Source organism: Scyliorhinus torazame, chromosome 18 (assembly GCF_047496885.1).
Source record: "Scyliorhinus torazame isolate Kashiwa2021f chromosome 18, sScyTor2.1, whole genome shotgun sequence".
Classification (NCBI taxonomy): Eukaryota; Metazoa; Chordata; class Chondrichthyes; order Carcharhiniformes; family Scyliorhinidae; genus Scyliorhinus; species Scyliorhinus torazame.
In genome coordinates this window covers 29,411,789-29,433,588 of record NC_092724.1, presented here as the reverse complement: position 1 = coordinate 29,433,588, position 21,800 = coordinate 29,411,789, and the positions used below count along the sequence as shown (strand labels likewise).

General features: G+C 40.9%; 1 protein-coding gene across 3 annotated transcripts in view; it reads left to right on the top strand.

The window, feature by feature from the left end:
- The window catches only part of LOC140395091 (hepatocyte nuclear factor 6-like), a 129,410-nt gene extending 115,361 nt beyond the window's left edge, over nt 1-14,049 (top strand). For 2 of the 3 annotated variants that reach the window (XM_072482483.1, XM_072482481.1), the window contains one exon: nt 4,935-14,049. In XM_072482483.1, coding sequence (XP_072338584.1) covers nt 4,935-5,227 — 293 coding nt within the window. In that variant the 3' untranslated portion in view covers nt 5,228-14,049. The remainder of the gene's footprint in view (nt 1-4,934) is intronic. The other variant, XM_072482484.1, reaches the window with a different exon arrangement.
- Nucleotides 14,050-21,800: the final 7,751 nt, after the last annotated feature.

The following is a 21,800-nucleotide window of genomic DNA, read 5'->3' as shown; positions in this document are numbered from 1 at the left end:
CACTTTGAGAATTTGGAATCAGTTTAGGCAGCATTTTAAACTGGGCTCCATGTCACTGTTGGCTCTGATTTGCAGAAACCATAGGTCTGTGCCCTTTGGCTTAGATTCATCGTTTAAGGCATGGGAGAGGGAGGGGTTAGAGAGGTTCAGGGACTTGTTTCTGGAAGCGTGGTTTGCTGGCTTAGATGTATTGTTTCGAGAAGTTCCAGCTCCCCAGGGCAAATATGTTTAGGTTCTTTCAGGTGTGTGATTTTTTACGCTAGCAACTGCCTTCATTTCCTCGAGTGTCATTGCCCTCGCTAATGGATAGTCCATGGGCGAGTTAGGGGAGGGTTAGATTTCAGATGTCTATTGGCGGATGGTGGCGGTGAAGCAGGCATTGTTGGAGGAGGTAAAAAGGAAGTGGGAGGGTGAACTGAGTTTGGTCTTTGATTGGGGGGGGGGGGGGGGGGGGGGGAGTGTGGAGTGAGGTTCTTCACAGGGTCAACTTCACATCCTCATAAGCGACGTTAAGCCTGATCTAGTTCCAGTACATATGGTGCACCTGGCTAGGATGCGTATGAGTGGGTTCTTCTCATGGGTGGAGGGTAGTTGTGGGCAGTGTTCCAGGGGGCCAGTGTATCGCACGCAAATGTTTTGGTCTTGCCCCCAAACTTGTCAGTTTCTGGGTCTCCTTTTTTGATACAATGTCAGGGATTTTGGGGTGTTAAGCTGGAGCCGTGCCCATTGGTAGGCATTTTTGTAGTGTCGGACTCGCCGGTGCTGCAGATGGGGATGAAGGCAGATGTTCTACCTTTGTCTCATTAATAGCGTGGAGGTGACATCTGCTTGTGTGGAGACCCCTGGTGCCACCTAAGGTCTTGTCTTGGTTGGGGGACCAGATTAAATTTCTGCACCGAGAGAAGATCAAGTATACCATGAGGGGGGTCAGTGGAAGGGTTCTACTTGAGGTGGCAGCCTTTCCCCTCCTTTCTCAGGGAACTGGTTACCGTCAGCTGCTGCAGGGGGGGGGGGGGGGGGGGGGTTGTCTTTTTAGTTTGGTTAAGGTTTTTGTTTCTTTATGGGGGAGTGAGGGGGAGGGAGATTGGGAGACTGGGTGGGAGCATTTTGAGAATAAGATGGGGTTGGGGTTGGTTGTATTGCTGTTGTGTTTGCTATAAAGAAAGTTTTGTTTGAATAAAAATAGTTGAAGAAAGGATGGTTGCTATTGTTTTACAATGAGGTTGAAATGACTTCAACAACATTTAAGAGGGATGTATTATCTGCAATCTTTGTGCACACTGTGTAAACACATTTGTTAAACCATTTACATTTCCACTCTGATCATCTAAAGTCAGATAATCCAAAATACTGGATATTTCAAATTTGAATAGCCCTTAAAATTCCAGAACTGCTGTTTTATTCAGCTACTTAATTCAAATTATTAAATAAATTGAATTTTTTAGCGCCAAAACAAGGCTGAATATTCAAGCTGTAGATTTCATAGGAATGCATGAATATGTTTCCTACAAGTTACCTGACAATAATTCTAGCTGCTGTATATAAAATTCCACTCTTGCTCTAGAGGAAATGGTGGAACCACTGTCCTATAAGACCATAAGACATAGGAGCAGAATTAGGCCACTCGGCCCATCGAGTCTGTTCCGCAGACTCCGGGATAATTCGGAAACCGGATGGGCGGGCAACTTTGGCGGGAAGGAGTGGTGTGAACCTTCGCACCTTCAGGGGCTAGGCCGGCGCCGGAGTGGTTTGCGCCGCGCCAGCTGGCGCAGAAGGGGCTTGGCGCCACACCAACTGGCGCCGAAGGGTCTCCGCCGGCCTGCACGTGTTGGCGCATGCGTGGGAGCGCCGGCGTGTACTGGCATCATCCCAGGGCATGCGCAGGGGGGGTTCGTCTCCACACCGGCCATCGCGGACCGGTACACCAGCCGGCGCGGTGGAATAGAGTGCCCCCCATGGCACAGGCCCGCCTGCGGATCGGTGGGCTCCGATCGCGGGCCAGGCCACCATGAGGGCACCCCCCGGGGCCAGATCCCCCCACGCCCCACCCGAGGACCACAGAGGCCGCCCGCGGAGCCAAGTCCCGCAGGCAAATACCTGTCGTAACATACGCCGGCAGGACCCGCCGAGAACCGACGGGACCCGCCGAGAACGGGCAGCCACTTGTCCCATCATGGGCCAGAGAATCGCCGGGGGGGGGGGGACGCTACCAGCGGCCGCCGACCGGCGGGCCTGATTCCCGCCCCCGCCAAATCCCTGGCGACGGAGAATTTGGCAGCCGGCGGGGGAGGGATTCACGCCGCCCCCCCGGCGATTCTCCGACCCGGCGGGAGGTCCGAGAATCCCGCCAACTGTCATCATTAGACTTTTAATTCCCGATTTGGCGGGATTCGACCCTGAGTCCCCAGGACATTACTCTGGCTCTCTACTTTACTAGTCCAGTGACAACACCACCACTAACGACTCCCCATAATGGGATAATGTCCTGATGAGTGCAAGATGAAAAGAATCAAAAGCATGTATTTTTTTTCAGCAATATTAATAGTTTCCTTTCTCATTGAATAGAAGGGGAACTTTTATAGGTTGCTGAATCCAGAGCAATATAGATGGGAAAAGAGTTCAAGAGAATGTGAACCGTTATAATAAAACTCACACTTCTGTCCAGTAAATGTGGTTTTCCTACATTTTAATTTGATTCAAATTTTCTTTATGCCACATCCGATTCATTTAATTCTATTTTGCAACCTGTTGTTAATTTTCCCCAAGTCACAGTTTCTTCTACTTCTGCAGTTCATTTTATTTTTGGTTGCAGTTATGTTTTCACTTCATTGTGTATAAAAAGTATTTACAGGAGTCCATTGACACAAAAGTGGTTATATAACTTGGGATTAGCTCCCACACTCACCTCTATAAAGCCAAGCAGTGTGAAATCCATTACAGAGAGCCATCTCCCAGAGCTTAGTGTCACGCCAGCCGGAGTGCAAGCCAAGTATCGAGGGAAACTGGATTTTAAAAAGCGCACATGCGTGGATTCCAGGAGCAATGTATTAACTGAGGATTGGGCGTTTGTAATACAAAGAGCAAGTTTTTACTGCCTCCTTCCTTTTCTAACATAATCTCAGGGATGGTTCTGAAAAAAAATCACATATATAAACAAGATGCTGTGAAAATCAGGAACCTGAAACAGTGCTTATTGAGGACTAAAGCACCTTGATGCTGTGAAGATTGACATTGTTGGAGCTCCATGGATACAACTAATGATGATACTCCAAGTTAAAAAGAAATCAAAACAGAAAATGCATGAAAATAGCTCAGCAAGTCTGGCTGCGCGTGTGGAGAAAGAAACAAAGTTAATGTTTCCACTCTGAATGACTGAACTAAACATTGAGGTTAGTGAACATTCAGAGAGTCAAACAAACAAGGAATCTTTTCAGTCTTTCAGACTCAAAATGTTAGCTCTGTTTCTCTCCAAAGATGCTGCCAGACCTGCTGCATCTTTCCAGCAATTGCTGCTTTTATTTCCAATTTGCAGCATCTTCAATATTCTGATTTAAATTTAAAAAGAAAACCGAGTGTCCTCAAGGAGAAATTGATAGGTACATTTCAAGCCTTGGGAACGATATAAGGAATCCAGTGTTCAGCCTGAGCTCATGTTTTATTTGCAAATAAAACTTGAATAATAATGCTTTTCACATATCGTTGAGGTATTGAGCATTATCACATGTTCTGGGATCATTGTAAAGACCGAAACAATAAATGTGTTTTATATCTTACTGATGAGTGCCTGAACTGTAACACAAGTCATGTAATCAGCCAGATTTTGCTGGAGTAAACAAATAGTGTGATGCTTGTTAGACTTCCACATGCCCAAACACTGTCTATGGCCTCTTGTGCAGCACATTTCAGACAATCAAATAAAGCACGCACACAAAAAAACCTGCAACACCCTCTTCCAGAACATGTAGGACCTGTGAGAAGAGGGCAATCAGCTTAACCAATCAGATTGAAGAATCCTTACAGAGCAATCCAATGTGTAAACCGGGAAGTGTAAGATAGAATATTGAATTTGTCAAATCAGGTGCAGAAAGCAAAATGAATGGCGGGGCGTTTTAGATTGAGGGAGAGAGCATGATAAGATGTAGAAAGTAAAGTAATTGCTGAAAAAATACATTTTGTTGAAGCTTTCCATCTTGTCATCAGATCAATCACAAGAATGCCAATGCCGGGGGAAACAACCGTACCCTCTTCTCATACATTATAAAGTTTTTGTTTGTCCTGACATTGGTATACTTACCACTGTCCAATTGAGTGCATGACAAAAAGCTTCAACTAAATGTCCGTTTCAGCAAACCTTGTGCCCTGTACACCAAATGACTGAAGCAAAAACGTTCTTTCAAAAATCTCTAACCAAAATTAAAATCTGTTGGAATGAGACACCACACTTGCAAAAGTTAATTTTCGGTGCGAGGGGTTGTTTGACAGCAATTAAGACTCACTTCACCGTTAAAAGAGCGCTACACTGAAATGGACAAGCCCTAACTTTTTCTTTGACATAAGTACAGCCACTTCATACAGTTTTAAGTATTTGAATGGTGTGTTAGAAGGCGAGATGCCTTCTTCACATAACGCTTCGAGGAACGTTGGAGAGCAACGTCTGGATGTCTGTGTATAACTGCGCATGTGGGGTTTGCTATCATCCATCTGTATATAAGTAACCCGTACACCTTTATTCGTGCTGCAAAAATGCGGTGCATTAGCAGCAATTAATTTGCAAACGAGTGACCTTCCTGCTGGATGGGTGTAGGAGATTTCCTGGTATAAAAAGTATTCCAACTGCCCCCCCCCCCCCCCTCCATTGCACAGCCTCAATGTATACCTCTCATTTAAACTCTTTTTTACTCTCTCTCTCTCTATTTTTGTTTTCTCTCTTTTAGCTTGCAAGCGTAAAGAGCAAGAGCAAAACCGAGATCGAGCCACCACCCCCAAAAAGCAGCGCCTTGTCTTCACTGATCTCCAGCGCCGCACCCTGATCGCCATATTCAAGGAAAACAAACGGCCGTCCAAAGAAATGCAGGTCACCATTTCTCAGCAGCTGGGGCTGGAGCTCAACACGGTCAGCAACTTCTTCATGAACGCCCGCCGCCGAAGTATGGACAGATGGGTGGACGAGCCATCCACCACCACTGGGCAACCAGCATCAGCTGCAAGCACTTTTACCAAAGCGTGACAAGAGGGAATAAGTAGGCCAAGCAGGCATGCTCTGCTACTACACTCTGGAATTAAGACAAAAACCAAAAAAAAAGGCTTTAAACCAAATAAAAGACACGATTTTTAAAAATAAATAAGTTCCAAAGAAAATCAAATCGGAGACACGTGTACACCTTGCTCCACGGCGGGGTTATAAAGGAGCTGGTCGGGAGATAAGTTGCACTGTGTCACTGTCTGTTGATGCGGGTCTGGAAGCACATAAAAGTACATATTCGGGTAATTTTCATGACAAACTCTCGCACTATAAAGGTCATTGTAGAATAGCCTGTATGAGGAAATGACCTAGTCATAGACTAAATATATTAAAAGTGTTTGTTGATATTTAAGTCTGGATGGAATTTATTTCCTAACTGTCTCTGTCACCAAAGAAGATAAAAAAAGACACAAACTTGTACACGGATTGGAATCCCAAACCAACTCTTCCCCCCACCCCCTTTTCCCCTCCCCTACCCCCACAAAAAATATAAAGATCAAAAATGATTTGTCACTCAATGGCTAGTTGCAGAAACGAAGAGAGAGAGAGAAAGAGAGGAAAACTTGTGCCAATAGCAACAGCTGCCTTAATGATAATCACATAGGATGGTACCACACGACTTGTTGTTGCAATACCTACAAGATGACTTGTGCCATATACAATACCAAAAAAAAACCAGAGAATTTTTCACCGAAAAAAACCCCAAAACCTTTTTTTTTAATGTCTCGAGCTACTTTATGAGACATGACATCACTGGAAACTGAATTTTTTAAAATGCGGGTATAGTACCATCTAATGATAAAGGTTCTTTTTCAATGAACTAATTTGCTTTGTTGTGGAAGTTAGGCACCTTGTTGATGAAGACGAAATTACACACTAGTATATTGAAAAAAAAACTTACCAGATTCACAAAAGAAAAGAACCACAAATAACCAAGCTTTTGTTATGTAAGAGTAATAACATTATGACAAAATAGTACATTGCTAAAAATGAATATTAAGGTACTATTGAAGAGGCACAGATGGAATGTCTGATAGGTATTTCGCTAAAACTCCTCTAATGTTGTTTCTGTCTTGTTGTGATGTGGTAAAGCTTGATTCTTTAACCAAATCTAGTAGTATTAAGTAGGAAGCCAAAAAAAGGCTTCCAGTTGTGAACTTTGTAGAGACATTTATAGTGAGAACCAAAGAGGCTACCTCACTGAAGTTCAATTGTGATTTAAAAATCACGTCTGATACCAAAGATTTCCTTGCACGATCTGCGTTTTGTAACTGCTCCCGCACTCAACCTCTCAGCCCTGTAAATTACCAACACACCCTGACAAACAATTCCTTAAACCTTTTTACAGTGATGCAGGAGACTACCCTATACAGAGTGACCACAAGACGAGTGCCTTGCTTGGACCAAAGCGATGACTATTTGTAGACCTCTGTGCTTTGAAACTTGTGTAAACCTCAGTTTTAGAAACAGAGTTTTCTGCTCAGCCTTTCACCATTGGTACCTACATTGTGAAGTAATCGGGGCAAGCGTCATTGACCGAGACAATTGAGGAGAACAGGGCAACATTTGCCCTTGAACTTAATCTGACAGGCGGGGTTATCCAAGTTATGTTGCCAAAAATCTGCCCCGGGCAAAAGCCTTGATTGCCTAAATGATAGTTACAGCCCCTGATGACGATATTAGTGCACATGTTTTGCTTTGGGAAAAGAAAAACAGAGGCTTCTGACTCTGCGAAGCTTATTAAATGGTAATCTATCCAGAAATGTAATTGATAATTGCATAATTGCAAAAGGCACAGTGTAAACCTGTTTTATGTATGTATTTATGTATTTATTTAATTTATGAATTTTACTCATCTGCATTTGTAAACATTTTGCTTTAATGTGGACATTCGTGGCAGAGGCATAGCCAAGTATTTAGTTTAGGGGGATAACATGTATAGCAATTCTGGGATTTGGATCACGGAGAGAGAGGAGGAACATAACCATGTCTTAAAAGAATTGGGAAAAGCGGACATACTCTCTCATTTACACCTCACATCCTTGATTGTGACTATGGCTCCTGGTATTTATAAGCAAAAAGGGGAATATGGAACCGAAAACTCTTTTTGGAATAAGAATGTTTAGATTACACACTTGGCCAAAGATTTAAATTAAGCCAAAAGTTGCATAAATGCCTTTCAGGAAATCTAACTGAATCCAGGAAGCATAAGGGCATTCTTGGAGGATCTCAGTGAAGTGAATGTTTCTCCTGGCTGAAAGAAAATTGAAAAAATATAGCATTCTTTCTCCATCCACTAAATCATTCTTTGTTGCTATTCTCTTCTGTATATTCCTGCAAAACTGAATCCTGTTGCTTAGGTTCTATGTTTCAATGTGATTCAAATGATATGTAACTACATTTTGTATCCTGCACTGTCCTACCAGAACAGCAACTAGGTCATTTTGAGAATAAACATACTTTCTATATTGCATGTATGAAAATAAAAATAATTAATAAATTAACTTAGTCTCAGCAAGGATTATGTACTGATGAATCATTGCTGAAGAATTTCTCATCATCTTATTGATTACGATCGAACAATTCATTGCATAAGGATGTAGCATCCTAACTGCAAAGAAAATCGCCCTGTCCAAAATAACTTGATCGACAAAAGCCTGGAACAATACAAGGAAATCTCCAGCATATTAATTTAAAAGGAGTTTAAGTATGTTATACAGTGTCTCGACGTGTAATGCATCCTAACCCCAGGCAGATTTTAATAATGTACTCAGGTCTTAAAGCAATCCTGGGTTAAGTTTTCCTCATATGTGGAAAAAGCTTCAATTTCCATTGAGTGCCCTCTCTACATTTTATATTTATTTAGCAACATAACAGATTACTTTTGATACTTCAATGACAATCCTCTATTAAATAAACTGAAAGCAAGTACAATCATTTTTAGTCAACACACCATTCAGAAGGGATTGACTGTACTAGCAAAGTGAACCTCCTCATTGACTCGTTATATAAACTCATTGTCACTCATCTTCATTTCAACTCTGACACAGAACATGTGCACTAACATTCCCGAGGTACGTGATTGGCTTTACAAATACCAAAGTGTTTCAAGAATATACCAAAGTCCCCATTATTGCGGGTGGGCCTGTGACACAGACCGTGCAAGCTTTTGACAATTTCTCAGAAATACCTCAACTATTAATGTATAGTTTATGTGATAAAATACTAGCTAGTTTTGGAAATTGTGACTTGAAGCTTTATACTGTTAAATTATAATTTTGCAGAAGGTGGCATGTATACTTTGATGCGTTCATGGAAGACATATGAATGTTATGGCAATGAATTAGAAAGTTGATGCTGGTTGATAAAGGACCCCGGAGTTTACACTTTTCATACTTTTACAGTCCTTTGAGGTAATTTTATGTTCAGATGTGTTTCTTTCAGAGTCATGTCTTAATACAGTATTTATAAGTGTTATGTGTTCAGCTATAACTAAAAAAAACAGATAAACTAAACTTATGATTTATGCATGAATATGTACTCTTTATAGAGCTAATGTATGGTTAGTATTGGAAAATGATTGATTTTAATGCCCAATTTCATTTTGAATAGGACTTATGCATGGAAACTGTTACTTGTTGCATATTGTGGAAGAATTTTGTATATATTGTGTTGTGATGACACTCTGACAAAAAAATTGAGAGGCTGAGGTGCTGAGTTTGTGCATTAACTGCAGGTGGTGTTGGCTGTGCCCACAGCCAATTGTAAAGGGATAACTCAAACCTGGCTTTTGGGGATTATTCTTATAGCTGCATAGGGCCAGCTGTAGAGTGCAGACAGGAGGGTAGTGAGTGAGAAATATGTCCATGATTCTGTGTTAAAATTTCAAAAAAAAAAGAAGCCTGAACAATAGTGATCTTGACAATACAGTCTAGACAAAACATTGAATAAAAATCCCTTTTCGTCAATTTTTTCAAAGTAGTCGCTTTTTATCTCATGGAGATATGCATTGAATCAAGTGTCTTTTGTGTTACTAAAGAGACAATCAGCATAGACATGGTATGACTTTTTTCAGACTAGCATTTTCTCCATGTCAAGCTAGCCTATTACAAAAAAAATCACAATCATAATTAATAATTGGAACTGGCAATCTGATTTTGTTAAGCTAACAAACAACGATTTCACTACTTTTATGTTACCATGTCCAGGAGACAGATTTCCCAACGTTTGATCTTCAGCAAATGTTTTATCATTCAGCAAGTTAAGACAGCTATGAGGAAGAGGAAAACAAAATGGCAATATTTCCTTAGACTCAAGTGTTCTTGCTTTTTTAGTATTTTGACTCATTAAAGCATATGGCCTCTGTTAAATAGAAAAAAAGGGAAATAAATTAAGTGGGAAAGAAAATATGAACAGCAAAGAGTTAAACACTACAAGTGTGAGTCACTTAGTTGAACTGAATATTATTTAAGTCCCTGCTTCTATTTATTGAAATGAGCCAGCTAGAGTTGATCATGGCAGCTGGATCTTATTCAGACCATGTTAATATAAACTGAAAACAGTTGTATTGATCAAGGGTTTGGTTGATGCGACTGTCTCAAATTCTAATTCCACACACTGAACAAATGTAATAACCTACTGCTCATAGCATCTATGTATATTTGTTTGCTTTTTGGTGCTGGATTGGTTTATTTAAGTTCAATGGTTCTAGTTAATGGGTTTTGTGTGGAACAGTTGTTGGATAAAGGAAAATGAAAATCAAAAACCTAATGCTAATGAGCAGATTACTCTAAAGTGAAGATAGTGAATTAATTATGGCTACTGTCTACAATCTTTTACCCATAACAGTGCAAGGCAATTTTCTGACTCCTAAGGCACTTTCATGTGTGCAGTTATAATTAAGTGTCATGTGGTTTCAATTCACCTATCCGTTGTTATTTTGTCCCCAATAGCATAAGGGCCCTAGCTTAGTGAACAGAGGTGCTTGTATGTTGGGTGACATGAACTCCCAGGTGGTGATCTAATGTATATCTGTAAGAATGCAAATACAGATAGCTAAACACATTGTGACATTTGTAACTTGACATGCCCAAACAACTGGGAGCTGAACCTTTCCTTTGTATTCCAGTTATGAAAAATGAAAGAAACGCTAAAGTATGGCATTAAATGTTAAAATCTTAGTCACTCTAGGTAGAATTTATTTCCAAATGTTTCAGAAAGATGTGTGTATATGGGTGTGGAGGGGGAAGGGATGGGAGTTGGAGGGGGTGGTTTGGTGGAGGGGGAGCGTAAAGGAGATGTCAAATGATGTCCCACATCGAACAATCTATCATTAAGCAACCCATCATCATTATTATTAGTGATTAAGCTAACGATGCTCAAGTCAGCATATTCCAAGCTGAAAAACAGATTCGAAGGCCAACTAGAATAGATTTTAGGGCCTGTGATTAGAAACAGATTTTTTTCGGCAGCTGAATATATGATGTTGCTTTTGAGAATTTATTGCAGGTGTGAATTTGTGTTCTTCCAACTTTTTAGGTACATTTGTGAGAATCACCATATTTAACTTGCCGGTTCTAAACCTGTTTTAAATAACCAAACCAAACAGATATTAGTCTTCTTTCCATGCACAGGTCAGATTAAAATTAGTAATAATGATTGTGACTGGCTGAGAGCAATTTCACAAATTTCACATTACAATAACTTTGAGACTTGCAATTGGTTGACAATAAAGCAACTGAATACTTAATCCTGGTTTTCCTATTTGCTGAAACTTTAAATCACTTTTCCGTCAAGAGACCAATTGGTGAATGAAATGCTCTGTGATGAATTTAAACAAAGTCATAATCTGGTGATTTCACCAATAGTTGTAATCCAGTAATATCACAGTATCTACGGCTCCCAAACTGAGTGATATGCCTCACTGCTTATTGCACTTTGTCCAAATTACTCGCAAATTAATCTTTAACTTTTGACTTAATGGTTTAAGTTGATGTTTTGATCATTTCATTCATTGCAACCAATTCTTATAATAATCCTAAATATAAGGGACGAATTTTAACAATCCCGTCCCATCAGAAGGTGGACATTTAAAATCAGCCAGGTAATTTAACGCACCAAAATCCCATATCAATCACACTGTCTTCACATTAACCTGCTCTTCTGAGCAAGTAACAAGCCTGAGGTTGGATGAATCCATTTTAAACATGCAGATCAGGACCTGTTGATGTCATGGGGCTCCCATCTGCAATTTGAAATGTGTCCTGAATGGGAATGTCATCTTGGTCTTCCTGTAGGTGAATATAGGAGGAAAGGACCATATAGGTAGACACTTTAGCCACTCCCCTCCTCTGGGTTTCCCCCCATCACCCTCACACCACTACCCTTAGACCCCTCCTTCCCCATTACCCCCCTTCGATCCTCCTAAATCCTCTTCCGTTGAGGTTATTGCCAGCAATCATTCCTGTGGTGCCAGCAGGCTCCTGTCAGCCAATTTTCTACTCCCACCCACTGACCAGATGCTGTATCCCACCCATCTCCCACGGGCAGCTGACTAGCACCAAACAGATGAAACCCAGGCATTAAAATCATCAAGGTGCAGTGACCCCCACATCCACTTCATCTTGTCTCATGTGGAGATTTTTGACTTAATGATTTAACCATTGAGTCAAAAATACAACACAATGATGTGTTCATATAAATGACTGCTCGCACGCATTTTTAATGTAAATAACTTTGTACCATTCTTGTTGTCCATCTTGACACAATGCACATCAGATTTTTCTGTAACTGCATATAAATATGCTGTTTCAGGGTGACCTGTAAGATTATGTATTGCATGCAGTCTGACACTTTGCCATTGGAACTCCATATAAAATTGAATAAAGTCAAAAAAATAATGTTGGAAGGGCCTTGATGGAAAACATAGTTTTAAATAATACAAGCAAGTGATGAACACAGCGGGGGATGTCATCCAGCAGATATGTAAACTAACTGTATCTATTATAACATCCTAGATGTACAATCAGTACAGAATTCTGGTTGCCTGTGGTAAGAATAAGGGGCGTCATTCTCCGCCGGCGGGAGTCTCCGTTCTGCCGGCACCGGGGGGTTTCCCAACGGCGTGGGGCTGCCCCACAATGGGAAACCCCATTGACCGGCCGGTGTTACGGAGACTCCCGCCGGCCGGTCGACGCAGAAATGTGGCTGGGCGTTAGGAGAATTTCGCCCAAGGTGTGCAGTGTTGTCAAATAATGCACAACAACCTTTACTTGGGGACCTAGTGAAGAAACATGATCATCCTAGGAGCATTTGGTGGCTAGTGTATTAGGATTGGCTTACAAAAGCTTTACATGAAAACTGATTTTAAGATATAAATTTAAGTGCTAGTTTTATTTCTCTGTAATGACTGTACAATTTCACAGTCATTATTGCTATACACCAAGCTATTCATTAATGCATCCCAACAAAATAAATTGCACATACCATTTTAAGTCATTCCAAAAATATTAAGTGCAATCTAACCATCCTGAATTTAATCATAGTAAGGATTGTTATTGCTGCTACGGATTCTCACCAACCAGGTTCCAGCATTTAGAATTCACCCATTTGAACCTATGTGCCGCTGTAAAAACCCTTGTATAGTTTGCCTGATATGATATGTTTGATGAGGATTACACTTGGATGAATATTCTCTATCATGTGATTGTCCACTTAAAGCAGAATATCTGGTGATTTCACCACAATTGTCAACCAATTGCAGATCAAACATTATTGGAATATTCAAGTGTCTAGGTGTTTGAGGCATCTTTCTGAATTCTGGGGCTTCAATCAATAGTGATGTCTAGAGGTGTAAATTTATCTATGATTCTGTATGGTCTTCAACTGTTATACTTTAGTCTGTTATTACCTGCCACATCTGTGAATGTAAATGGATAGGCCCCATCACCACAAACGCCACATACCGTTTAATCAGAGGACATGCAAGTTCATAAGATTTACACTTTGCCCTAATTGATGTTATAGGACCTTATTTATATTTGTTGTAACTGTCCAGGAGTCCAGTGGATTTTTGAATATAAGGGTATTTTAGTATTGTTATTATTTGAGTAACACAGTACCAATAAACAGCAACTGTTTATTGTGAATGAAACCAAAGATTAACATTTCCACACTGTGGTAATACACATTTTCTATGTATAAAATCTGTAGAGTCTTATGACGCAACTAAGTTACAGATGATATTGTGAGGCTGCCACTGTTGTATAATGCTTTCATGTGTAATCGCTTGTTCTGGAGAATAATGATCTTCTTCTACAAGGGAAATTAAAGAAATGACGTGGCATCCAGCATATTGAATTGGTGTGATATTATTTGGTTGAATCTTCTGTCTCTTCTTTTTTTAATATTTTTGGGCAAGAAATGTAATGAAGTCAGAATTTTCTGGTACAGACTTCACAATGTTAAATAATTTTTTTAATGTAAAAATATAAAATTCCATCTTAGCGCATGGTTCTAGAAATTTGGCTGCATCTCTTTATTTATAGCTTAGCTTTGCCAGCAGGCCTATTTCATAATGTCTTATCTACTGTGAAATGCAATTATTAAATGTAGACACTCTGTTTCAGTGTTGTTAAGCTATTAAAATGGGTAAGTGTTTGGCACTTTATACAGTTACCTAACTCTTGATACATAGTCTGGTGTTTAGGTACTATAATCTTGTCATAAACTCTCCATCAGACACAATTGTGTCTTTCTTTCTGCATCTTGTCAAAAATCACATTTGTTCATGCTTAATTGTCATTATTGTGCTGTAAATTTTGACATTTATGTTCAATAAATTATTTTCTATTCATTCACTAATAATGGAGTCCTACATCTGGCATTATTAATTTGGTTTGTGCTGAGTTCATTGCAAAAGTTTTTCCCTGTTTAAGAATGTCTAGTGAAAATTTGGTAACTCCTGGTGCGTTCCTAGAATGCCCAGTTCATAATGAATGCTACATCATTTTTTCCCTAGATTTTCTGAAACTGTATTCCAGTAAACTGCATGTTCTTGTGTAAAATGTGTTAGTTACTTTCTTTCCTCTAACTTACACCTGCCCCCCCCCCCCCCCCCCCCCACGTCATACTTTTCTTGTGCCAGTACAGGAACACTGCACACAATAATTTCAAACAGAATTGTTTTGCAGGTTTACAGAAAGAAAGAGCTTGTATTTATATAGCACTCCACTTGTACTCAGTGCATCCTAATGAGCTTCACAACCAATGAATTACATTTGTAGAGAAACTTGGCAGCCAACTTGAGCAGAGCACAAATGTGCTAACAATAAAATACATGACCAATGGCGTTGGCTGAGGGATACGCTTGGACCAAGGCATCTGGAGAACTGATCTGACCTTTTATAAACAGTTGCATATGATCTTGGCGGAGGGACCTCGATTTAATGTCTTAATAACCTTTAATGTCTCAAAGACCTTCTGAGTTAGATGTGGAAGCGTGACCACTGAACCAAGGCTGAGAAAGGCCTGCACATTACTTGTCACACTGATATTTGTTCGCCCCTATTATATTTCAAACCCACTGCACATGTAATTTGCAGATCTCTTGCCCATCCATTAGATCATGTAGTTGAAAGAATATAGGTTGGAATTCTCCAGTCATTGCGATTCACTTTTCCCACCGGCAGTGCACCACCGCCCATGGGTTTCCCGGTGGTGTGGGGTGGCTTTAATGAGAAACCCCATTGACAAGCGGCGGGAAGACAGAAACTCGCCACCAACGAATGGTATGCCACTGAGAAACACATAGGTGGGAAATGTAGCCCATAGTCTTCCAATATTAAAAATACCCAGGTTGCAAATATTCCCCTTTACTACTACTAATAATAATCTTTATTATTGTCACAAGTAAGCGTACATGAAAACTGCAATGAAGTTACTGAGAAAATTCCCTAGTCACTACATTCAGGCATCTGTTCGGTTACACAGAGAGAGAATTCAGAATGTCCAATTCACCTAACAGCACGTCTTTTGGGACTTGTGGGAAGAAACCCGAGTACCCGGAGGAAACCCACACAGACACGGGGAGAATGTGACCCAAGCAGGGAATCGAACCTGGGACCCTGGCGCTGTGAAGTAACAGTGCTAACCACTGCACAACCGTTTTAAAGAGCTGTCCATATATGTAAAACACATTTACACATATATTTTATATACACATAGTCAGAATATATATAAATATGTATACATTCACACACATTTGGTGACCTAAAGCAAATATCAGGGTTCAGTAGTATCTGTACAAAAGCTGCAATCTCCCAACATGGGAAAAGGGAACAGAGAGAAAAAGTGACAGGTATAAGTTCAAATTTCAGTTTTGACTTAATCTAACTTGCTTCCTTTTCCTCATTGAGCATGTTTCACCAGTCCTTCCCTTTGCTGCTAAAGTGAAGCATATTCCCCACAAAGGGCAGAATGAGCTGACAGAACCAGTCTTTCCTTGGGAGACATGCACCTCAGTTCACCGGTCAAGAAACAACATTGGTGGCAACCATGGAACTACGCAACCCTCCAAAGAAAAGCTGAGACTATGGTGAGTAGTCACAGTGGGATTGTGTGGGCAGTAGGAGTGGGGCAGTCAGAAGAAATGGGGGAAAAATGCACTTCGAAGAAAGATTATTGAAAGATATTTGTATCCATCACTGATATCATTACCACTGGGCTCTGTGATCCCACATTTGGAAAATAGCCCCAATCCCATTGTGTCATTCATATGTTATATCAAGTTTAACGCAAGATCTTTCCATCAATTCAAGGACTTCATGTTCATCTAACTGCCTGATGCAGCAATGCAAAATTTGAAGGTATGAAGAGGTCGACCACCCTGTGACCAGAACCCTGTCCAGCTGCTGTGTTCACTGCTGCATGAGGCGAATGAAACCATTACATTCAATTTGAAACAAATCTAGCAAAAGTCCTCAATATTTTAGTCTAAGCATTGGGTCATACGCAAACCTCTTCAGATTTGTTCTGATATATTTGCAAAATTCCTGATCCCAGAATATACAAGTGTGCAGTGATTATGAAGTTAAACGTTTAATAATGTTGCCAGATAAACGAGGCATCAACTGAAGTAACTTTACCATCGGATGACCATACGTGTTATTTTGTGAATCAAGAATTAGTTTTGAAGTGCACACCATTAGAATGAATTATTTCTTATAAGGTGCTTTGAAATTCTAGACTAGAAACCTATGGCCTCAAAGTTAGAGGAAGCTTTCTATCTGAAATACTTTAAACTTTATTTTGGCAATGAAATAAAGTGAATCTCAACTTTAATTAAAGTCCTTGCTTAGGCTAAATTTAGGTTATTTTGTAAACCATTAAATAATTAATCATTTCTTGAAATTACAACTTGAAATTACTGTTAATTCGCAGTTCTGAAAAATAACCTTTCTCCTCATGATAACACAGGTTAAATATTAGTCACGAATCTTGTGTCATCTGTTCCCAACATTACATCTTTCGTTGGAATTGTTCAGGGAAAATGAAGAGTGCACCATTGTTTTGGCATTACAGCTTAAGGAGTACTTAATTGTGAGGAGGTTGTAATATCCTGCATGGGGCTTGCGGGTGGGAATGATTATCTTCTGCATGGTCCTTGCGGAGTACATGTTCCCTCGCTAGGGGCGGGGGATCTCTATTAACCTCTGTATGAAAGGTCAGCCAGTAAGGCACTGGCCAGAACAGAATCCCGTAGGGATCTACCGGGCAGTGTACATATCGTGCTGTAAATAAAGTTATGCTTGTTTTACCCAGTGTGGACTCCCTGTGTCCTTATTAAAGAGGCTTTCAGTTTGAAACCACACTTGATATGAGTATAGGTCAAAGATAGGGCTAGAACATAAATAGGGCTGACTCTGCAGCCGATATGAAGCTCCCTTCTGTGATACAGCCTCACAAAAGTGCCCCTTTAAAACATAGATGTAGAGCTGGAACTTTAAAGAAAAAGTAACATTTTAATTAGAAATTAATTTGTGTCTAGTTTATTGAACAAGCTAAAGTAGCAGTCATACCTCATTATAACAGAATGAGAGAAATGGAAATTGAAATTACCAATGGCACAATATGATTCTATTGCATGTTGAAGTGGAAATCATTGTGAGTAATGTTATTGCACAAATACTTAATTCACATAAGTTCTTCTCTGCCATTTCAGTTTTAGGCCACTTGGTTTAAACAGCAGAAAGGAAGTTGCTGTAAACATAACAAGCATTTGCATGATAACATTGCCTTTAAATATTGTTGGTATCTTTACAAAATCTTTCACATAATGTGCAAAAGAATAAATCTTGCTTTAGAAACTCATTCAACAATTCAAGTATATATGCTTCTAAAATGGCAGAAATGTGTTCTATATAACATCAGAAAATTGAGTCCAGGTTATTAATTTTCTAAGAAAATCGAAGAATCCACATTTTTACAATTTTACTAATTGCATTTTTCCAGATATACAATGAATAATTTTGTCAGCAGTGGCTCCCAATGCAGCGCCTTGCTAAATGAGATTGAGTCATCAGGGGCTAGCACGTACTGGGGGTCTACTCTGCGACCCATCTTGCCAGGTTCCACAGTGAGAATCCCACTCGCACAATGACCCTTATGGAGCCGAGTGGTGACTGTTGGCAATATTAGCAGACTCTTAATGTATCACATGGCATTTCTTTATCTGCTATTTTAATGCAGGCATTATCCCATTTAAATGAGGTAATGTCTCTGTTAAATAGCAGACAGGGGAATTCCGCACAATTGTTTTAATTGTTTTCTCCATTAATATGATCAACAGCCATTAATATGGTCAACAGGATTATGCAGTATAGTCTACATTTTCTGACTACATCAAAGAAACCTGCACTGAAATAACATAAAATTTAATGGAACATAGCTTCCAAATATACTTCTCTCCTCTTTAGCTTCTCTTCCCTCCGTGTATTACACACTATTCCTTAGCTGCGAAACAGGCCAACCTGTAACTGACTGCATGTACATAAGAGTATAACGACTGGGAGCAGGAGAAGACCCTTCTGCCCATCGAGCCTGCTCCACTATTCAATGTGATTGTGGCTGATCCTGGGCTTCAATTCCACTTTGCCACCTTTGTCCCATATCCCTTGATTCCCTGAGACACCAAAAATCTGTCCATTTCAGCCTTAGGTATATTCAATGATGGTACATCCACAACCCTCTTGGGTAGAGAATTGCAAAGATTCTTTGGGTGAAGAAATTTCTCCTTATCTCAGTCCTCAATGATCAGCCGCTTATCCTGAAACTGTGTACCCTTGTTCTAGGTTCTCAACTTGGGGAATCAACATCTCACTATCTACCCTGAAAGACACATCATAATTTTGTTAATGTTTCAATAAGGTCACCTCTCATTTGTCTATACTCCAGAGAATGTCGATCAAATGTACTCAGACCCTCATCAGAGGATAACCATCTCATTACAGGGACCAATCTAGTGAACCTTTGCAATACTGCCTCCAGTATAATGTATTCTTTCTTCAACGTGGAGACCAAAACTGCATGCAGTGTTCTAGGTGTGGTCTCACCAATATCCCATACAATTGTAGCAAGTCTTCTTTAATCGTGTACTCCAATCCCCTTGAAATAAACATGCTATTTGCTTTCTTACTTGTTTGCTATACCTGCATGTTAATGTATTGCGCTCCTTGTACGAGCCCAATTTCTATTCTTATGACCAAAATTAATAACCTCACACTTCCCATATTATACTCCATCTGCCATCTCGTTTCCCACTGACATTTTAAAAATATTTAGAGTACCCAATTATTTTTTTTCCAATTAAGGGGCAATTTAGCATGGCTAATCCACCTAATCTGCACATCTTTAGGTTGTAGGGGTGAAACCCACACAGACATGGGGAGAATGTGCAAACTCCACATGGACAGTGACCCTGGGCCAGGATTCGAACCCGGGTCCTCAGTGTCGCAGTCCCAGTGCTAACCACTGCGCAACATGCCACTCTTTGCCCACTGACTTGACCTATTTTGTTTACAACGCTTTGCAGCTTCTTTGTGTCCTCCTCACAGCTTGCATTCCCACCTGCCTTTGTATCCTCAGCAAACTTAGACGCATTACACGCAGTCTCTTTGTCTAAGTCATTAATGTGGATTGTACATAGCTGAAGCCTCAGCACTCACCTTTGTGTCATTCCACTAATCACGGACACCCAACTTGAAAATGTTCCACTTATCTCTACTTTCTGCTTACCGTCCATTAACAAATCTTGTATCCATGCTAATACATCACCTCCATCTCCATGAACTCGAATCTTGTGTATTAACCTCTTGTGTGGAACCTCGTCTGATGTTCTTTGGAAATCCAATCATCCTACATCTACTGGTTCCCCTTTAGCTGCCCTACTCACTACATCCTCAAAAAAACTCTAATAAGCTTGTTGAAAAAAATTTCCCTTTCATAAAACCATGTTTACTTCTTCTAATCATACTCTGTTTTTCTCAGTGCATTGTTAAAGCTTCCTCAATAATAGAGTCCAACACTTTCCCCATGACTGATGTCAGGCTAATTGGCTTGTCGTCCCCTGTTCTCTCTGCCACTCCTGTCTTGAATAGTGGTTTTACATTTACCAACCTCCAATCTGTTGAGACCACTCCAGTTTCTGAGGGATTTTGGAAAATTATAGCCAGCGCTTCGCCTATCTCTTTTACAGCCCCAGAATCTAAGTTAACAGTTGCTGGGAATTTGTCAGATTTTTTGTCCTTTGAGTTTCTTCAGTACGTTCTGTCTGCCGATACTAGTTACCTTAATTTCCTTACACTTATTAGCCTCTAGGATTAGGTTACCTGCTATTTCTGGTATGTTACTTGTGTCTTCTACTGTGAAGTAAAATGGTTCAGGCTCACACTTGTATTACTTTATAATATATAAATGTATATTTATTATTAAGTAAAAGACCTACAGCTGTAAATCATACATTTTCTATGCTTTCACACATGCCTCTGCACTCAGAGTTCACTTTATCCTTAATCACTGTGGGTGTCTGAATTGAGGTAGGGAAAGAGTTTAAAATATTCTTCACTGACAATATTCTGGCTATTGTGTAAGAGGACATGAGAGTCCCTTTGAAGTTTCACTTAGGTCTGGAATAGCACTCTGAGCATAACAGGAATGAGTGACAATGCCAAGTGATGCCAATTACAACAATTTTATTGAATATTGAATAATGATAATAATAATGTTATGACCTTATATATTAAAAGAAAGGAGGAAAGACAACTTTACTTACATACTATGCAAACTATGTTACAGGTATTTACTATGTTACAAACGTTAACCCCAAATTGGTGTGTTCACGACAACTTCTCAAAACGACAGCTAACTAATTTAGTAAAATTCCCTTTGGTACATACATCACCAAGTCTCTGAATAACCTCCCAATAGATGGGCACTATGGTCAGTTACTCTGGGCGGGATTCTCTCAGCCCACGCTGGTTCGGAGAATCACCGGGCTGGGCGCGACGACGCCCCGACACCGGTCCCCCGATTCTCTGGTGACCAGAGAATCGGCGCATTGGTGCCAGCACGGCGCCGGTTGGGGGCCACTCCACGCGGCCTCCCCCCGCAATTCTCTGCCCAGGATGGGCCGAGTGGCCGCCAAAAAAGCCCAAGTCCTGCCGGCGCCGTTCACATCTGGTCTTACCCTGTGGGACCTTGGCGTCCATCCTGTTGAGGGCGGCCTGGTTTGGGGAGGGGGGGGGGGTGGGGGAATGGGGTTTAGACCCGGGGGGCGCCTCCACCGTGGCCTGGTCCGCGATCGGGGCCCACCGATCGGCGGGCCGGCCTCTCCTGGTGGGGGCCTCCTTTCTTCCACGCCGGTGCCTGTAGCCCTACGCCATGTTGCTTCAAGGCCAGCGTGATGAAGGAAGCTACTACGCATGCACGCATTCGCCCTGGTCGCAGCGTGCATGCGCGCATTTGACACCGGTATCGGCAGCTGGAGTGGCGTGGGTCGCTCCAGTGCCGTTCTAGCCTCCTGTAGGGCAGAGGATCACTACACTTAGCGGTCCGATGACACCGTAGTTAAACTCTCCAGTTTTTACAACGGCGTCAACACTCTGCCTTCAGAAGGGAAAATCCCCCTATTCCTGATCCTTCCTCCCATAGTCTCTAGTGGTTGACTATTCCACTCTGGCAGCAGCCCAGAGTCCTGAAAACAGCACTTTTTTAAGCCAAAATTATGGTTCCCTCTCAGCCTTTCAAGGCATGTTACAGACATTATCAAAACAAGTCTCAGTACTCATCTATTCTCCTCACAAGCTCTGTAAGACCATGAAAACCTCACAATATTGAAGTTGTTTACCCATCTTTTGATGGTGTCTTCTCATCTGCTATCAGCTAGGGGCAGCACGGTGGCACAGTGGATAGCACAGTTGTTTCACAGCTCCAGGGTCCCAGGTTCGATTCTTGGCTTGGATCACTGTCTGTGCGGAGTCTGCACGTTCTCCCCATGTGTGCG